This window comes from Gossypium hirsutum, chromosome A10, assembly GCF_007990345.1.
Source record: "Gossypium hirsutum isolate 1008001.06 chromosome A10, Gossypium_hirsutum_v2.1, whole genome shotgun sequence".
Lineage (NCBI taxonomy): Eukaryota > Viridiplantae > Streptophyta > Magnoliopsida > Malvales > Malvaceae > Gossypium > Gossypium hirsutum.
Genome location: NC_053433.1, coordinates 114,289,742 through 114,310,033, shown reverse-complemented (window position 1 = coordinate 114,310,033; position 20,292 = coordinate 114,289,742). Strand labels below are relative to the sequence as shown.

General features: G+C 34.6%; 1 protein-coding gene across 1 annotated transcript; it reads right to left on the bottom strand.

Moving 5' to 3' along the window:
* Positions 1 to 4,537: 4,537 nt before the first annotated feature.
* LOC121208121 (probable LRR receptor-like serine/threonine-protein kinase At3g47570) lies at positions 4,538 to 6,586 on the bottom strand. The gene is made up of 2 exons (XM_041078620.1): positions 5,059 to 6,586; positions 4,538 to 4,914 (listed from the first exon to the last, which is right to left on the bottom strand). Exons 1-2 carry the CDS (start codon positions 6,584 to 6,586, stop codon positions 4,538 to 4,540), a joined length of 1,905 nt encoding a protein of 634 aa, XP_040934554.1.
* Between the last annotated feature and the right edge of the window lie 13,706 nt (positions 6,587 to 20,292).

Here is a 20,292-nt window from a genome sequence, read left to right as displayed (position 1 = left end):
AAGTATGAAAGAAAATAGTGGAAAGAGGGTTGATAAGATAACACAGAATTCAAGAGTCAGACCCCGAGAAGCAAAGAATTATTGCGAGTTTCATAATAAAGAGGATCATGAGATCTAGAAATGCAGCAAATTCAGGGCTTTAGTACAAGGATTGATGGATAATAATGAGGTAGAATTCTTCGAGTATGTCGGGAGCCTAGAAGGAATAGAAGTGTGTGCCTCAGAAAAAGGGTCGACGATGGATATTTACAAAGTCAACCACCCGATAGTTATCATATCACGTCCAAGAATTAATGAATCCGAGGCACAGTTAGTGCCAAAAGTCGTAATCCAGAAGTCCGTTGCTTTCCCTTATAAAGATAGCAAAAAGGTATTGTGGAACTATAGCTGCAATGTAACAATCTCGGGAGAGGAAATCCCGATTAATGCATCAGAGGAAGGTCAAGACGAGGGTTTTTATATGCGCAGCGGAAGGCGTTATGATACCCCAAATAAAAAATTCGACCATTTTAAAGGAAAATCATTGGCAATTGAGCAAAAGAAAGAGAAGCCGGTAGGACTTGAACCGGCTGTTAATGAATCAGTGACAGAAAAAGAAGCAAAGGAATTCTTAAAATTTCTAAAGAACAGCGAATATAGTGTCGTGGAATAGTTACACAAACAACCAGCTCCTATATCGGTACTGGCCTTACTCTTAAGCTCAGAAACCCATCGCAGCGAATTGATGAAGGTGCTGAATGAAACTTATGTTGCTAACGGTATTTCTGTAAACAAACTGGACCGATTAGTTACCAATATAAGTGTCGACAACTTCATATTCTTTAATGATGATGAAGTACCGCCAAGAGGCAGAGGATCGACTAAAGCTTTGCACATCACGACTCGCTGTAAAGGGTATATATTACCGGGGGTATTGATTGACAATGGGTCTACACTAAATGTCCTACCCCTATCTACGCTGAATAGGTTGCCAGTAGATAGTTCCTATATAAAGACATGCCAAAATGTAGTGAGAGCATTTGATGACAGGGAAAAGAAGGTAATGAAGAGGATTGAAATACCCCTCTTAATCGGGCCAAGCACGTACGAGGTAGACTTCCTGGTCATGAAAATTAAGCCTTTGTATAATTGCCTATTGGGGAGGCCATGGATACACTCAGTAGGGGCAGTCCCTTCATCGCTACACCAAAAGTTAAAATTGGTGACCGAGGTCGGTTAGTAACGATCAATGCTGAAGAGGACATCATCGCAACAATAACCAGTGACGCCCCATATCTAGAGGTAAATGATGAAGCAATCGAATGCTCTTTTCAGTCTTTAGAGTTTGTGAATGTGACATTAATTATCGAAGGAAATAGGATTCCAATGCCCAGGTTATCTGAGACTACAAGAATAGGACTATGACTAACTATTGGGAAAGGGGCCCTACCCGGAAGAGGACTCGGGAGATACCTCCAGGGAAGGCTTAATGCACCAATGATGAAGGACAAACAAAACTGTTTTGGGTTAGGATTCAAGCCAGACAGGGAACAAAGAAAGAAGGAACTGGTGAAGAAGCAAGAGAGAAGGAGAGTGCGATTGAGCGGGGAAGAAATCAAATGGGAATCAATGATCTTTCCCCATATATCGAAGATTTTTGTGTCTAGAGGAGTCATTCACCCTGAGCGGGGGACGTCGGAAAAAGAAATCATGGAAGGAATGATGGAAAATTTGGACATCAATGCCACATACGAAGAAGGAACTAGAGTAGAGAATTTGTCGGGCATTCGCCCTTATGAGTCGGGAAGTGTTCAGAATAATTGGACTGCGGAAGAGATTCCTATAGTCTTTAGAACTAACACAGAGTAATGCTCAAAACACACTTATTACTCTAGGCGTAGGAGTAATAAGAGTCCCTTTTGTGAAATAGGCTTATGTTCAAAATCGTTATTTCAATGAAATGCATCCTTTTGTCTTATTCCGTGCAAATATTCTTTTATTCTTTCATTCATGATCATACCATACATATCATTGTTCTTAGATTCTCTTGTTCTTTATATCTTCCTTCGCACCTACAATAGCTCTCCAGATATCAACGGCATGAGCGACGTTACTACTAACTCAGAGTCTCCTTTTGAGCGGGATATGTGTCTAGGGGGATCTTAGGACTTTGAGGATGACAGAGACTGTAACTTATCCCCGGATATGTTAAGGATGGTAGAACAAGAGGAGAAACAGATTTTACCCCACAAAGAGACAGTAGAAGTCGTGAACTTGGGAGATGAACTAGAAAAGAAAGAAGTAAAGATCAGAGCTTATTGAGTTACTCCAAGAGTTCAATGATGTCTTTGCATGGTCATAACAAGATATGCTTGGGCTAAGTACTGACATTGTGGTACACAGGCTCCCCATCAAGGAAGAATGCAAGCCAGTTCAATAAAAGCTTCGAAGGATGAGGCCCCATGTCTTATTGAAAATAAAAGAGGAGGTCAAGAAACAATTCGATGTTGGTTTCTTACAAGTAGTTAAGTACTCGGAATGGGTAGCCAATATTGTCCTCGTCCCTAAGAAAGATGGAAAAGTACGGATGTGCGTAGACTATAGGGATTTGATCAAAGCCAGCCCGAAGGATAATTTCCCGTTGCCTCATATCGACACCTTAGTAGACAACACGGCAGGCTATTCACTGTTCTCCTTCATGGAGGGTTTCTCAGGGTACAATCAGATAAAGATACATCCTAAGGACATGAATAAGACCACATTTGTAACCATTTGGGGAACGTTTTGCTATAAGGTGATGCCATTTGGACTAAAAAATGCGGGAGCAACATATCAGAGAGCCATGGTAACCTTGTTCCATGATATGATGCACAAAGAAATTAAAGTCTATGTTGATGACATGATCGCCAAATCTCGGACAGAAGAGGAGCATGTGCAAGTCTTGAGGAAATTTTTTTTGAGATTGAGGAAATTATTTTCATCCTATTATTATTATTATTATTATTATTATTATTACCACCACCATTTTTATTTTTACCATTATTATTATCTTAGCATTAAACCCATAAATTTCATATCGTTATCATTATATTATATATATTTTATGTATATATTATTATTTACATTATTGTTATTATTACAATTTTTATTTTCCTTATTTTATTACTATTGACATTAGTACTATTTTTATTACTATTACTTTATTACTATTACTACTGATATCACTATTATTATTATTTTTATTATTATTATTATTTTATTTTTTACTATCTAATATATTATTATACCTTTTATTATTATTACTATTGTTTATTACTATTATTATTATTATTATTATTATCATATTTTCTTTTTTTTATTACTATTACTATATTATTTTTATTTTTACTACTATTATTATTATCATTACTATTATATCATTAGCATATTATTTATTATTATTATTATCCTTATTAACACATTTTTACCTTTTGTCAACGTTATTATTATTTTTCTTTTCCTATTTTATATATTACTTATTTATTTATCGGTTTACTATTAAGTTTCCTTTTTTACTTATTCTCATTATTCTTATTTATTTTTATTTTTATCTTTTTTATTATTTTGACCTATTATTCTCCTCTTAAGTTACATAGCTTGTTTATTTCTTTCATTTTTGTCATTCATACAACTCATTTATTATTATGCTTGTTAACATCATGATTTATTTCTTTTCATTTTTACAAATTTGCGTTATATCATCCTTTACCCAACGAAAATGACTTTCTCATAAAAAGCGATACTCCGTATTTGGGATTTCGAGAAAATCGTGCTCTAACTTACTGCGTTTCGATTTTTCTCACTTAACCTAAATTACAGAATATTCTTTTAAAATCGCAACACGAATTTTGAATACAATACTTATTCTCGGAGATACGAGGCGTTGTGTCCTAACTTACTGATATGACATCTTGTCACCTCAAGATAAGATTTTGGCAAATAAAGGCAATATCCGATATTTGGAAGTTCGAGATATCGTGCCTTAACTTACTGAGTTTCGATGTTTCTTGTTTATTCTAAATAATCGAATACCCTTTTAAAAAAGGTTAAAATACACGAATTTCAAATAAAAGGCAAGCCCATTTTCAAAAGTTCGAGATGTCGTGTCCTAATTTACTGGATGTGACATTTCATCACTTTGAGACGAGAAGGTCTTTAACATTCAAGTGTTTTTACAAAAAGAGGGATCATATTTTAAAGTCTTTCAAGTTTTCAATTTTCGACACTAAGACACTAATTAATCAACTGGGTACCAATTTTTGGGCGTATCGAGGGTGCTAATCCTTCCTCGTGCGTAACCGACTCCCGAACTCATTTTCTGATTTTCGTAGACCAAAAATTATCGTTTTAGTAAATCTTAACTTTTATTGAAATGATTAATTTAAGGTGACCCGATCACACCTCATCAAAAAGGATTGGTGGCGACTCCTATTTTTTTGTTTTCATTTCCAAAACCAAAGTCGACCCCGTTTTTCCAAAAAAATTGTTTCGACACGATTGATTGAGTAGCATACAAAGTTCAAATACCACGATGTAACCGAGCTGGACGAAGAAGCTTGTCTCTAATCGAACAAAGCTTGGTAATAACATTGCTCATGTCCATTCTCTCACTTGGTGATTCGGTAGAACAAGTTAGTCCTATTTCGAATATTGAATTCAAGCGCTGAAGATGTATGTCAGGCGCCGTTGTTCCTCCTCTGACACTTTCTTGAAAAAGAATGGGATCTATAATCTCAACCACTCGATCGGGCAAAGCTGCTTTCACAAAGTTGTGAAGACTTAAACCTTCTTTGAATTTTTCATTCGTTGGCCTTTGCCCTGTTAACATCTCTAACAAGAGGATACCATAGCTATACACATCGCCATTTGTGGACAACTCGCTTCCCGTGCCATATTCTATAATTAATTTGTCATAAAATACATATATAAATAATTACAGTGGAAAACCTCTAAATATACAACAAGACTACTTTTAGATTGATTTTTTTCTTTTAAATAATGAAAGAAATGAAAAAAATGAACATACTAGTGGAGCATAGCCGATAGTTCCTCTTAATCCAAGGGAGCTTGATTCATTAGTAGAATCGTTAAGCTTATCTCTAGAATGGATTTTTGGTAAGCCGAAGTCCCTTATATGACCAACCATTTCCCAATCGAGTAAAACATTGCTTGGCTTGAGGTCACAATTAATGATCGGTGTCTCACAACGATGGTGCAGATATTCGAGTGCATGAGCAACATCTATGGCCACATTAAGTCTTTGAAAGAAATTTAGGTTTCTCATCGTCTCTGGTTTATTCATGCCAACAGATGGATGTAGCCAATCCTTCAAGCTTCCATTTTCCATGAACTCATAAACCAAGGCTTTAAAATCATTGCCTTTATAATCGATACCTGAAATGGCTGTTAATACCTTGACAATATTACGATGTCGAATGTTCTTCAAAGCATCGCATTCAACCAAGAAACTCCTGGAAGCTCTATGATTCAGAAGATTAAGCACCTTTACTGCAATAGCTGCTCCATTCGCTTCAAGAATTCCTTTGTATACATATCCGAAACTTCCCAAACCAACCAAATTCTGAGGGGAGAATCCCTTAGTAGCCTTTAGGATGCTTTGGTATGATAACTGTAAAAGGGAATTTTCTACATGAGTTGTCGTTGGCTTTTGCTCTTTTTTCTTTCTAAACCAGATGATTAGGAAAATAGAGAATACTAAAGTCACTCCTGAACTCACAACAATTATTGTGATCTTCAATTTAAGGGATGTGCTTGCTGATGTTTTAGAGTTACATCTTGACAAGTGTAACTCAGGGACGCCTCCACAAAGCTTACTATTTCCCTCGACAAATGTAGCACGTGCATTCTTAAATACTCCTTCACTTGGTATTAGTCCCTCCAAATCATTAAAAGAGAGATTTAGATACTTTAATGCCCCAAATCGCACAAGAAATTCTGGAATCCGACCGGAAATATTATTGTCAGATAAGTCCAATGCCTCAAGACCTCTCAATGAACTCAAAGATGATGGAATGGGTCCTTCAAACAAATTTCCTTCCAAGAACAACTTCTCTAGACTTACACAACTACCTAGGTTTTTTGGAAGCAAACCAGATAATCTATTTTGAGAAACATCCAATGTACCTAGATTTTTTAGTTTTTCTACTTCAACAGAAAGTTCACCAGTCAAGTCGTTTGACGATAAATTTAGTACAATGGTCAAGGATGGAAGTCCAAGTACTTCAGGGGGTATTGGTCCACTGAGATTGTTACTAGAAAGATCCATTAGAAGCAAATTTTTGCAATTACCTAGACCTGAAGGAATGCTGCCCTGAAGATTGTTAAAATGTATATCAAGCTCGGTTAACTCTGTTAAATTTCCAATGGAGTGGGGAATGGTCCTAGAGAGAAAATTAATATTAGCGTCAAATATTTTTAGCTTTTGAAGCTTCCCAATATTAAAGGGAATGGGCCCTGATAGTTGATTTTCTGCGACCACAAGCACCTCCAAATTGATGAGATTTCCAATCCCATCAGGGATTTTTCCCAAAATGTTGTTCTCATCCATCGCTAAACCCTGAACGGTGCTAGAAAAATTGCTAATGCAATTCGGAAATTCCCCTCCAAAATTATTTTCGAATATAGATAGAAATCCTAGTTTGGTATTGTTGACTAAAGTGCAAAGAAAGTTCAAGTCACCTTCTCTCCCATGTCCCAAGTGGTTTTCTCCTAGTTCAAGGTTATACAGTATAGATTTTCTAATGAAGGCACATTTCCATTGAACCTGTTTCCATTAAATTCAAGTACATTAAGATTTGTGGCATTGGATATTGAAATTGGAATTTGTCCAGAGATTTGGTTTCCCCCTGCAGAAAAGAACTCAAAATGAGGCATATTGATTTCTAAATTAGAATGAAGAGTACCTTGAATCTTGTTTTCACCAATATCAAAAATTCTAATACTGGAGAGATTGAACATTGGGACAGGAACAAGACAAGAAATCGCATTTTCGAATATGGAGAAAAATGAAAGATTTCTCAGTCGTCCAAAAGCTTCACGTATAATCCCACTTAATGCATTAGTCTCCAAACCAAGTTCCTCCAAGGATGACAAGTTCCCCAACGATGGTGGGATATTCCCTCTCAAACTATTGTGGACAAAACCCAATACTTTCAGGTTTGACAAGAGACCCAGCAAAGAAGGTATTTCTCCCGTTAGCTGGTTGCCGCTCATATCAACTAATATAAGCTTAGAACAAGCAGATAAATTGGAAGGAATTTCACCACTGATAGAGTTATTGCCCAGGTGTAATGCTTCCAGTCTTCTTAAACCACCGATTTCTTGAGGAATTTGGTTGTAGAAGCTGTTGTCCACAAGATCAAACTCCCTGAGGAAGCTCAAATTTCCAATGTAGGGTGACAATGATCCAGAGAGTTTGAGGTTTCGAAGTTTCAACTTAGTGACTCTTCGATGCTTGCGACCGCATGTAATACCGATCCATTGACAAAAGTGAATGGAGCTATTCCAAGACTCCATAATGTTGAGTTGATCACCAGTTATCTTGGCTTTGAACTGGAGTAAAGCATGTCGATCAGTGTCATTTCCTCTAACTACAGGGATTGCTATTGCTAAACTAAGCAAGTTAAGACCCTGCAAGTTGAAGAATGAGAGAAGATTCAGAAGAATCATAACTTCAATGTAAATAAGGAAAAAAGATCTGGACGCTTGAAAATGTTTTTTTGAGGGCACCATCAACTTTAAACAAATTTTTAATTGATAAGATTGATTTGTATTTGAGAGTTTGTGGCTCATCATCAAGAACCAAGTGCAATATATAAGTAGTTTTCCAACTATGGAATTTCAGTGGCAAATAATTTGGGATTCCCTAAATGTGGAGATTGACTGTTTCAAATCATCTGGTAAACTGATTATATGATTCAGAAAATTAGTCCAGTTCGGTGCAGTTCATCAATCATCAACCCTCTTCTTCCATCATCTAATCAATCAAAGACCTCCCTGACATTAGATGGTGATGGAGGCTGACTCGTATACCGTAACAAAAGACTTTGATAACTGATTGGGTAGCTGTTGAAGACTTTGAAATTTATGCATCTCCTGCCAATAGATGTAGAAGATAGTGGGATCAAAAGATATCTACGGTTAGTGCTATGTTAATGGCACAAGACATTGAGTGGGTTGTTAGTAATGATTATGAAGAATTACCCCCCAAGTCTTGCACGACAAAAGAGTTGACTGGAAATTTAAGCCAAGGCATTCAATTGGTCAATGGTTGAAGCATTTGGCAGCAACTACACCAAGCATTTGGTCAAACGGTTGACTCGCTAACAAAGGAAAAAAAAACAAAGAAAATAAATTACAAAGGATTAGTTAATGAATAAGGGGTCCAAAATCAATGCAACTCATAAAAGAATTCATTTTTTGGTTTTAATATTTTTATGGGTATATTACAAGAATAGTCACTCGATTATTTTGTTTGTTCTATTTTGGTCAGCCAACTATTAATATTTTTCGTTTCAATCACTCAACTTTTCGAAATTAAATATTTTAGTCACTCTTCTCTTAGTTGCCCTAATAGAAGTCTAACATAAGATTTGTTTTATTGGCCTAATAATAAATTTTTCCCTCCAATGTTTACACATTCTATCAATTTGAGTCTAATGCAGTCGTCAACCAATTTAAAATTTGACTAACGCAAGTCCACCTATCAATTAATAGTATAGTTACGGTGAGCAAATATATCGTTCCCACGAGGACTACAAGTACTATTAATTATTGTCTTTCTATTATTTAACCGAAAAATTTGAGTGATTAATTAAAGACTAATTTTAACTAAATTAATTAACTAACGAACACGACAAACAACAAATAAACGATTAACAACCAAGAAGCGAAACAATACCTAGGAAAAAATTCACCTAGATTTCATTTATCACTATCAATCTAAATTATATAATTTCTTTACTTAGTATCTTGATCCGTAGAAATCTCTAAATTATACAAATATCTCTTTCGAGTGTAAGAGAAACCGACTATAGGTTGATTAATTAAAATTTCTTTCTAATTACAACCCCAATTATCGCATTAACTCGATATATGTTCTCCCCTATTAGATTCGACTCTAATCCAATAGATTTATGTTGTCCTATTTCTAGGATTGCATATAACGCCACTAAATTATGCTAAATATACTATTAATCAATCTCTATTCCTCCTCTGATTTAAGCACATAATATGAATTAATAATCTAGAAATATTAAACCAATAGTTAAGCACACATAATTGAGAACAAGATCTAAGCGTTTATTGCGTAAAGTAAAAATCAAACGAAAAATTCATCATAGGGTTCATTTTTTAGGTATTTAGAAAATTAGTTCATACTTGAAAATGAAAACAATCGAGAAACAGCATAACCGAAAGAAACAAAGAACTCATGATAATCTCCTAAGAAATCAAATGTGAATGTTCAATCTAGATGGAAATCTGCTTTAAAGTCGGCTTCAACGGTATTTTCCGAGTTGTTTTCTTGAGTATTCTATAACGACTCACTCCTATCTTCTTATTTTTTCAAATATAGGTCTTAAAATGCCTGAAAAACCTAAAAATCATGTTATTCCATTGTTCGGAGTGCAAATTCATGCAATCGACACAACCTACCACATGGTCGTGTGGCAATCCGTGTGGCTCACATTGTAACACCCCCTAACCCCAAACCGTCTCCGGAATGAGGTTATGAGGCATTATCGGACATATCAGACAACTTACGAATAATTTACAATTAATATAACTTTCATAGTATAGTATAATAATTAAGTCCCTATCTTGGACTCTCGAAGTTCAAACACGTATTAAAAGTAGAACGAGACTTGTTCGAGTATTCCAAATTTTTTTTTATAAAAAATTTCGGCAGCATTTCTGCTTATTTTTACCTAAACCTCCTGCAAATTCAAACCAAAATCACCAACACCAATGTTTCACATTCATATAACTAATATTTATATCATTAACATAATTTTAATTTAATAACTATCATAGCATCATTCAAAATTGATTATAAACTTCATTCATTTAACAACTTAATGTTCATGTATCAAAATATCATGTACTTTCCTTACCATTTCATTTAACCATCTAAATCTTATAATTCATCCTTCACTACTCAAAGTAATATACATATTCAAGTGACTAAACAACACCTATGTACATGCCACCTTTACCCAAAAGAAAAATATACATCACCAAGTTTGTGTTGGAGTCGGGATTGTTCTGGATGCTGAGCTGGGACACTCACGGAAACAACCGTACGCTGAGTATGGATATACTCAGTGGTATTACTATGAATCAAGACTATTTAACATTAATAAATTACAAACATCAACCATAAATTTTATAATTATTTAAACTACTTTTATATATAATTATTTTACTTCATAAATCTTAAATTCATAATTCATTTTTCTCATACTAACTCAATTCATAATTTAGTTCATACATTCTTTCTCGTACTTTTCAATAGTGCTAAAACAAATAATCTCATTTTCAAAATTTCATTTCAATTTTTACCCTATTAACAAAGTTCGGACTATGACAAATACGCGGATTTCCACCCAAACACACCAGAATGTCCAACCCAAACACACCCAGAATATTTTAAATCCTCTATAACACACCAGTAAGGCATTAAGTGCCTCTTCGGATAAATCGAAGTATATAATAACAGAAACATCTTCTCAGCTGAACTACAATCTCCTCATCACATCACAAATCCAATGGCATGCCATTTGTATCAAATCTAGTCCGAAAAGTTAATAGGGTATTATTTTACTTTTTCTAATTTCAATTTCATTTACACAAAAATTTTCAATACTCATTCAATTCAAATATCTATTATCTTGATTCATATACAAATTAATTTTCACACAAGTGTATACCATCAACCATACAATTGTCACCATTTATTTATTTTTCAATCACTACACTTTTCAAATAATCACATACTTACCTCAAGTCTTACTTACTATACATAACAATTAAAATTTCAGCAATCAATAATAATTAAAATTTGAATTATACTAATACACACCGTAATTCTCCCGTTTTAGTCCTCGATGACTTTCTCCTTTCCTTTCGATGCTGACGTTTCAGGTTCTTTGTTGGCTACTAAAATAATAGTAATTTATATTATTATTTATAGAATTAATTATAATAAATAATTAAATTTCTAAACAATTCCTACCTTATTCCTAATTTAATCCTAACTAAACTTAATTATTTTCTTAATCCAATTCACTCTCTTTTTCTATTCAAATTTTGTCTAAACTTATATTTAACTATAAAATTTCCAGCATATTTCCCTAATTTCGAAATTTATTCAATTTAGTCCTTTCAACATAAAACTTATAGCCTAGTTTACAATTTAATCCCTTAATAAATTCTAACTTAGAATTCATTCAATTAAATCCCTAATTCCATAATTTATCCAACATGAACCATATTTGGAAACATATGAACTCTTAAACTATCAACTTAATTTCATCAAAATCTTGTTTTAAAGCTTCTAAAACATCAAAATTAACTAAAAAGGACTTAATTGACTTACCAAATTAACTCCAAGCTTCAAATCCTTAGTTTTCTCTTTTATTTTTCTTTCCCTTTTTCTTTCTCTTTTCTCCCCTGCTTCCCGTTTTCAATTTTGTTTCTATTCCCTTTTGTTTCTTTATTTCTCTTTTATATTAATTTGTTTTACTTATTTAATTAGCATATATTATAATATATTTATTTTAAATATCTATTTTAACATCATTTACATATTTTACAATTGTACACATATTTAATTCTACATTTGTACCAATAATTTTATTACATTTGTCATTATTTAATTTGTTTCTCAAACAAAAATCTCATAATTTAATAATTTAATTATTTAATTAACAAATATCTTTTTACTTAAATTATAAGTAATTAAGTATTTAAATTACAAATGTACCAATATAATTTTTACACATGTATATTTTTATTACCATACAATTATCTACTATTTAATTTATTTAATAATAATGCTAATAATAATAATCTAATATAAAACCATAATGTTAATTAATAATTATAATAATTTAATATAAAACCATAATAATAATCATTATAATATATAAAACCTAAAAAAAATCTTTGATTTTATTTCACCAATATGCCGCCTCATTTGTAGTCAATGGCTTAATTGTCATTTTAATCCTTTTTATTTTCTATTGCTTTATAATTAAACTTTTACCTTTTATTCAATTTAATCCTTTTTATTACTTACTCTAAATTAAGCTAAATTCACCTAATTAGATCCTAATTAGACACACCACTAGGCTCATAAATATTTTTAATAATTATTTTCAAACTTATTTCACTAAGACGGAGGCCCTATAACTCACTTTTCCGGTGCCCGTGAATTTCGGGTTATTACACACATGGTCGTGTGGAAGGGGTCAACACGTGTGGCTCCTGTAACTTGTTCTGATTTTCTGGTTTTTGCTCTCAAATGCTCTACTATGTATATAAATATGAATTTAAAGGATTAGAAGCATAAATTTCACAATAACATCGAATAATTAACCAAAATCGCATTAAGAATGAGGTTAAAACATGTTACTTTTAGCAGTTATTAGAACCTAAATCTAAAAAAATCAACAAATTTAGCCCTCAATGCTTACAAGATTTGTCATTTTAATCCTAATTATATAAAATTATAAAAATATTAAAAAAGTCTTAAAAATTTAAAAAATAAATATAAATTATAAAAAATTAAAATTTTTAAAAAATATATTTAAAATTTTTGTACCCATAATGACTTTCAATAGTATCTACCACTGTGTTCTTTCTTTCATTCAATTGTCGAAGTTAGAAATACAAATGCCATGGCTTTGACTTGCAATCTCTCTCTCATGCTTGAGCTAGAAATGATAAAAACGAGAGAACACTAGAGCTTGAAATTGGTACTATCTCTACAGCAAAGATTAAGACCATTGGAGTTGGTGTCGTCAACCCAACTATTTTTCTAGATTTATAAATTTGTTAATTTTGAGCTTCTTTTTGGAGTTTAATTAGGCATTTGAGACGAACTAAAGTAGCAAAAGAAAAAGGTGACCAAAAAAAAGATATTTAATAAAAAAATTACTTTAATTTCTAAATTTTTCATATGTTTGATTGATGAAAAAAAGTAAATATAAAAAAATATTTTGGAAAAATGAAAAATAAATCCAAACTTTAGTGCCATAAACCTTTTATTTTAAGTGCCTAACATCTACCCTACTAAAGAGCTGATAAGATTAGGGGAAAAGAAATTACTATCATAATTATATTTTCTAATTTGTAGTTTTCCTTCAATTTTTTGAAGCATCATCATGAAATATGATTCTTTTTGAAAAATTAGAAGATATCAAATTTGAAAAAAAAAATGAATTAGTAAAATTATATTTTAAAAAGAGCTGAATAATTGTTTACCACATTTAATTAATGTTGCAAAGTTGAGTTATGATAATTATTCTTCAAAAATATGCTTGGAATATTTTATTCCTATAAATATAATCATAATTAATTTAAAGTATACCAATCGATAATAATTACTTAATTATTTTATTTAAATATATATGAAATAATTTTGAACTTTGATTGTGAAAATAAAAAACACCATGATAATAAAAGATTATGCATCTATATTTATTGAATCAAATTTAATATTTTTGAGAAAAAAAGAGATAAATTGTTAGTGTTGATTTATTTATTTATTTATTTATTGCTCAGTTGATGTGCATATATTAGTAATAGAAAGACATTGGGAGAGATCAACCTCAGAATTACAAAACACCCAATTAAATAAGAAAACAAAACATCCGACATCTGATCAAACTACTAATAAATAATTAAGAATAAATCACCGCTAAGCTTTAACTAAGCTTTAACTAACGGTGATATTTTCACCCCAGCAATAGCCAACGCTGTAGCCATGTCATTACCATTCGTATAAACTAATGTGAAATTAACACTAACCAGTTAGTGTCACAACTCCATACCGCTTCCTTAATCACTTCAATGTGAAATATAACTCTAGTTTCGTTGCATCTTCCTCGGAAATCTTCTTAAAGTTCAAATCCATACCCACAATCCATTTTCTCGATAAGCAAATTAAGTTGATTTACTTAGTAATTGTAAATTAAGTTGCAATTAAATAAACAACTGAAAGAGCAAAATAATAAAGATGAACACAAGAATCGGCTTATAAGTATTTTGCACTAAAAAAATTTCCTCTAATAATAGAATAACTGCTCTCTCTAATTTGTACATAAACACATTAATAAGTCATTTTTAAATACGCAATTGTTGACAAATAGTCTTTTTTTAAGGCATATCATAAGAAGAGATTGTCTCTATCGATTGAACTTCTATAAAATAACATCTATTCAAATATGATAATCGGATCTCACTAAAACCCTTTAAATAATGTCTTTGCTTGAGCACATATCTTCAAAAATCACAAATCAATTTCAATCTTGTATATTGTTGCATCTGAAGTCTTAACTTGCTTGATATGGCATCAAGATATTGGCCAAGTGATAATAACTTGTGTGGAGTCAAATTATGTTGGTACGATGTACAAAGTTCCATCTTTCTGTATAACTAATTTATATACGTTTTGTTTAACCAAAATAAAAAAGTCATATGTTATGACGAGTGGTTATCTTTTTGGCTCAACAATTGATTGTTGTTAAAATGGATTGTCTTAATAATAAAGAAACTTGGGATAAGATTGTCTCATGTCTGAATTCAGAAAGTCAAAAGCCAACTAGTTGGCTCTTGTCTGGAATTTAATGACGTTAACATAAAATTGTTGGGAAGAAACCGAACAACCGAAACAAAGCGAAAGCACAACCGGTGTTCTTTCTCTCCTTATAACTCCTGTAAAAATTATGGCAAGCACAATAGCACAAGATATGTTCTCTAGCAACCTTAATCAACCACAAATCAACTAATGCAACCACAACAAAAATAAATAGAGACACCGATATTTTTACGTGGAAAACCCCTCTAAATTAAGGGTAAAAACCACGGGACTTTAGAGTCCGATAAAGAGCTCCACTATCATCAAATGTTCAACTACAAGATCACAATATCAAGCCTACAACAAGCATTCAACTCCGACAAGGCTAACAACATGTAATCTTTAGCAAAAGAGAGAAAAATGAGAGAACATCACCAAAAACGTAGCTGCTGAAAAATGGGTATTTCCGACGCTACAAGACTCGGATGAAAAATCCGACCGTACAAAGTCAAGAACACCTTATCACCTAGCTGCTGTCCAAAAATCAGCTCAATCGAACCACGGATGGACCTTCGATCGAAGAGTTGATCACTGCTGCACCAAGCTTGAAAATCTGATTTTTTTTTTATTCTCTTTCTCTCTATTTTTTCTTTAGCTCTCTCTCTGCCGAAAAATTTCTGCCCATTCCCTGTTAATAAGCCAAAAAATTGGCTTTTGACAAAAAACAAAACAAAAGGAAGACAAAACATTTGTGCCAGAAAATATGGGTTTCCCACATAGTGGGACCCATACCCAACAAATCTCCCCCTCCAACTATGTGGGGAATGCCTCCATGCCGGAGGTCAAACAACATGCTTCAAACTTTCCTCTTGGTAAGGCCTTCGTCAACATATCAGCACCATTATCATTAGTGTGTATCTTCTCAAGCTCTAACAGCTTAGCTTCAAGAACATCTCGTATCCAATGGTACCTCACATCTATATGCTTAGATCTAGCATGAAAAGTTGAGTTCTTACCAAGATGAATAGCACTCTGGCTATCACAGTACAGGACATACTTCTCCTGAGTAAAACCAAGCTCATGCACAAACTTCTTCATCCAAAGCATCTCCTTACACGCTTCGGTTGCTGCAATGAACTCTGATTCGGTGGTGGACAATGCAACACACTTTTGCAGTCTCGATTGCCATGCCACAGCTCCCCCTGCATAAGTGATTAAGTAACCTGAAGTAGATCTCCTCGAGTCAATGTCTCCGGCCATGTCTGAATCTGTATACCCAACAAGAACAGGTTTCTCATTGCCGAAACAAAGTTTCATGTTGGAAGTGCCACGAAGATATCTCATAATCCACTTCACTGCATTCCAATGCTCTCTGCCTGGATTAGAAAGAAACCGACTAACTGTACCAACGGCATAAGCCAAGTCTGGTCTCGTGCAAACCATTGCGTACATCAAACTACCCACGGCTGAAGAGTAAGGAATTTTCTGCATCTCTTCCTTCTCCTTTTCTGTGGAAGGACTATGCTTAACACTCAATCTAAAGTGCATAGCAAAGGGAGTATTCACCGCTTTAGCTTTGTCCATACTAAACCTTTGAAGTACTTTCTCAATGTACCTCTGTTGTGATAACCATAATTTCTTGGCCTTTCTATCACGTGTCAGTCTTATGCCAAGAATTTGCTTTGCTGGCCCCAAATCCTTCATTGCAAAGGATTTACTCAACTCTTGTTTCAACTTCTCAATTCTAGAAGCATTCTGACCAACAATAAGCATATCATCAACATAGAGCAAAAGAATAATAAAATCATCACCAGAGAATCTCTTAACAAACACGCAATGATCAGAAGTAGTCTTCTTGTAGCCTTGCTCCCCATAACAGACTCAAACTTCTTGTACCATTGCCTTGGAGCTTGCTTCAAACCATACAAGCTCTTCTTCAATCTGCACACATAGTCCTCTTTCCCTTGTGCAACAAAACCCTCTGGCTGCTCCATGTAAAGCTCTTCTTCCAAGTCACCATGAAGAAAAGCAGTTTTCACATCCATTTGTTCAACCTCTAGGTCATAACAAGCTGCCAAACTCAGTATAGTTCTGATAGAGGACATCTTCACAACCGGAGAAAATATTTCTTCAAAATCAACCCCCTTTTTCTGAGTATAACCCTTGACGACCAATCTAGCTTTGTATCGTGGAGATGAAGACTTCTCTTCTTGCTTCAACCTGTAAACCCACCGATTCTTCAAAGCTCTTTTGCCCTTAGGCAGTTTCACCAATTCAAAAGTATGGTTCTCATGCAATGATTGAAGTTCGCCTTTCATCGCTTCAACCCACTGATCTTTGCATTCACTCTCCATAGCCTCTTCATAACATTCAGGTTCTCCCCCGTCAGTCAAAAGAACATATTCATCAGGAGAATACCTGACAGAAGATCGTCGATCTCTAGAAGACCTTCGAAGTGGAACTGCTGGTGGAGCTATAGGTGCTTGTTGTTGATCATTCACAACATCATCCATGGGAGTATCAAAGTCACCTATAGTCTGATGGTCACCACTAACATCACCATGCACATCATCCTGGATAAGATCTGGTGAAGAGTCTAGGGGAACCGGATTCACATCGATCAAGTCACCACTACCTTGTAAATCCACTTTCTCCGTCTTATCAATGTCATCAATGGTCTGATCCTCAATGAAGACAACATCTCTGCTTCTCACGAGTTTCTTCTGAACTGGATCATAGAGTCTATAACCAAACTCACCATCTAGACCATAACCAATAAAAATGCATTGTCGAGCCTTGGCATCCAACTTGGATCTTTCATCCTTTGGAACATGAACAAATGCTTTACAACCGAACACACGTAGGTGATCATATGACACGTCTTTACCAAACCAAACTCTATCTGGCACATCACCTTTCAAAGGAACACTAGGAGACAGATTTATCACATGTGTCACTGTATTCAAAGCTTCAGCCCAAAACGATCTTGGTAACTTTGCATCTGACAACAAACATCTGACTCTCTCAATCAATGTTCGGTTCATTCTTTCAGCTAACCCATTTAACTGTGGAGTCTTTGGTGGTGTTCTCTGATGTCTGATTCCCTGTCGCAGACAATACTCATGAAACGACCCTGTGTACTCGCCACCATTATCAGTACGAATGCACTTCAACTTTTTCCCAGTTTCCCTTTCAACTGATGCTTGAAACTGTTTAAACACCTCAAAGACTTGATTTTTAGACTTCAAAGTGTAAACCCATAGCTTTCTTGAACAATCATCAATGAAAGTCACAAAGTAAAGTGCACCCCCATGTGATCTTACTTTTATCGGACCACAAACATCTGAATGGACCAACTCTAGCAACTCTGATTTCCTATGAGGAGGATGGCTTCTAAATGAAACTCTTTTCTGCTTTCCTGCTAGACAATGAGCACAATTCTTCAGTGTAGCATTCTTTAAACCCGAAAGTTGATTCTTCTTCGCTAAACAGCTAAGCCCCTTCTCACTCATGTGACTGAGTCGTTTATGCCACAACTCAGTTGAGTTGTCATTCAGTGTCACATTCACCGTCTCTCGAGAAGTCAAAGCTTGCATCAAGTACAAATTTGAGCTCTTCTTTCCTCGAGCCACAACTAAGGAGCCTTTAGTCAGCTTCCACTGCCCTTCACTGAAAGTGTTACAGAATCCCTCATCATCAAGCTTTCCTGCAGAAATCAAATTCAAACGGACATCCGGTGCATGTCTGACATCCTTGAGAGTTAACTTTGTTCCATTGTTACTTACCAAGCTAACATCTCCCATACCAATAACCGAAACCAAACCATCATTACCCATCTTCAATACCCCAAAATCACCAGGAGTATAAGATGTGAAGAATTCCTTCCTCGACGTGACATGAAGTGATGCACCAGTATCAATCACCCAACTAGTCTCGTCGCATGCTAGGTTGACCAAATTCTCATCACAAATAACTAACAGATCTTCACGAGTAACAGTAGCAACACGCTCGAATTTTTCATCGTCATTCCGATCGTGTTTATCGCCACCACCTTTGTTCTCTTTCTTCCACTTGAAGCAATATTTCTTGATATGACCTTTCTTACCACAATGATGACACTCAAGATTCTTGTATCTCGATCTTGACTTGCTTCGGCTTTTATCTCTACCCTTTCCATCTTTGTCTCTGTTTCTCCCCCTATTCTCGATAACCAACACCTCGGACTGTGATGTAGAACCCTGAGATCTTCTTCTAACCTCTTCATTCAACACACCACTCTTAGCCAAATCCAAAGTAATAATACCCTGTGGGGCAGAATTAATGAGTGAGACTCGAAAGGTCTCCCAAGAGTCTGGTAGAGTAGCAAGCAACCAAAGTCCTAAAATCTCGTCATCAAATTTGACACCCATACCAAGCAACTGATTCATCATACTCTGAAATTCACTAACATGGTCAGCTATAGACATTCCTTCTTTATATTTCAGCGCCATCATTTTCTTCAGCAAAAATAACTTGTTATTGCCCGACCTCGAAGCATACAAGCTTTCAAGCTTCTCCCACAATGTTCGAGCATGTGTCTCCTGATCAATGTGATTGTAAACATTTTCTTCAACAAATTGCCGAATAAAGCCACACACTTGTTGATGCTCAAATTCCCATTCTTCATCACTTTTCGAATCGGGTTTTTGAGTAGTAAAGACCGGAAGATGCAAAGCCTTCACAAACAACAAGTCCTTCATTTTATTCCGCCAAAGTTGATAATTTGTGCCATTCAACATAATCATCTTGCTCGTATTAATTTCCATAATTATCTGACACAATAACCAAGCTCTGGTACCAGTTTGTTGGGAAGAAACCGAACAACCGAAACAAAGCGAAAGCACAACCGGTGTTCTTTCTCTCCTTATAACTCCTGTAAAAATTATGGCAAGCACAATAGCACAAGATATGTTCTCTAGCAACCTTAATCAACCACAAATCAACTAATGCAACCACAACAAAAATAAATAGAGACACCGATATTTTTACGTGGAAAACCCCTCTAAATTAAGGGTAAAAACCACGGGACTTTAGAGTCCGATAAAGAGCTCCACTATCATCAAATGTTCAACTACAAGATCACAATATCAAGCCTACAACAAGCATTCAACTCCGACAAGGCTAACAACATGTAATCTTTAGCAAAAGAGAGAAAAATGAGAGAACATCACCAAAAACGTAGCTGCTGAAAAATGGGTATTTCCGACGCTACAAGACTCGGATGAAAAATCCGACCGTACAAAGTCAAGAACACCTTATCACCTAGCTGCTGTCCAAAAATCAGCTCAATCGAACCACGGATGGACCTTCGATCGAAGAGTTGATCACTGCTGCACCAAGCTTGAAAATCTGATTTTTTTTTTATTCTCTTTCTCTCTATTTTTTCTTTAGCTCTCTCTCTGCCGAAAAATTTC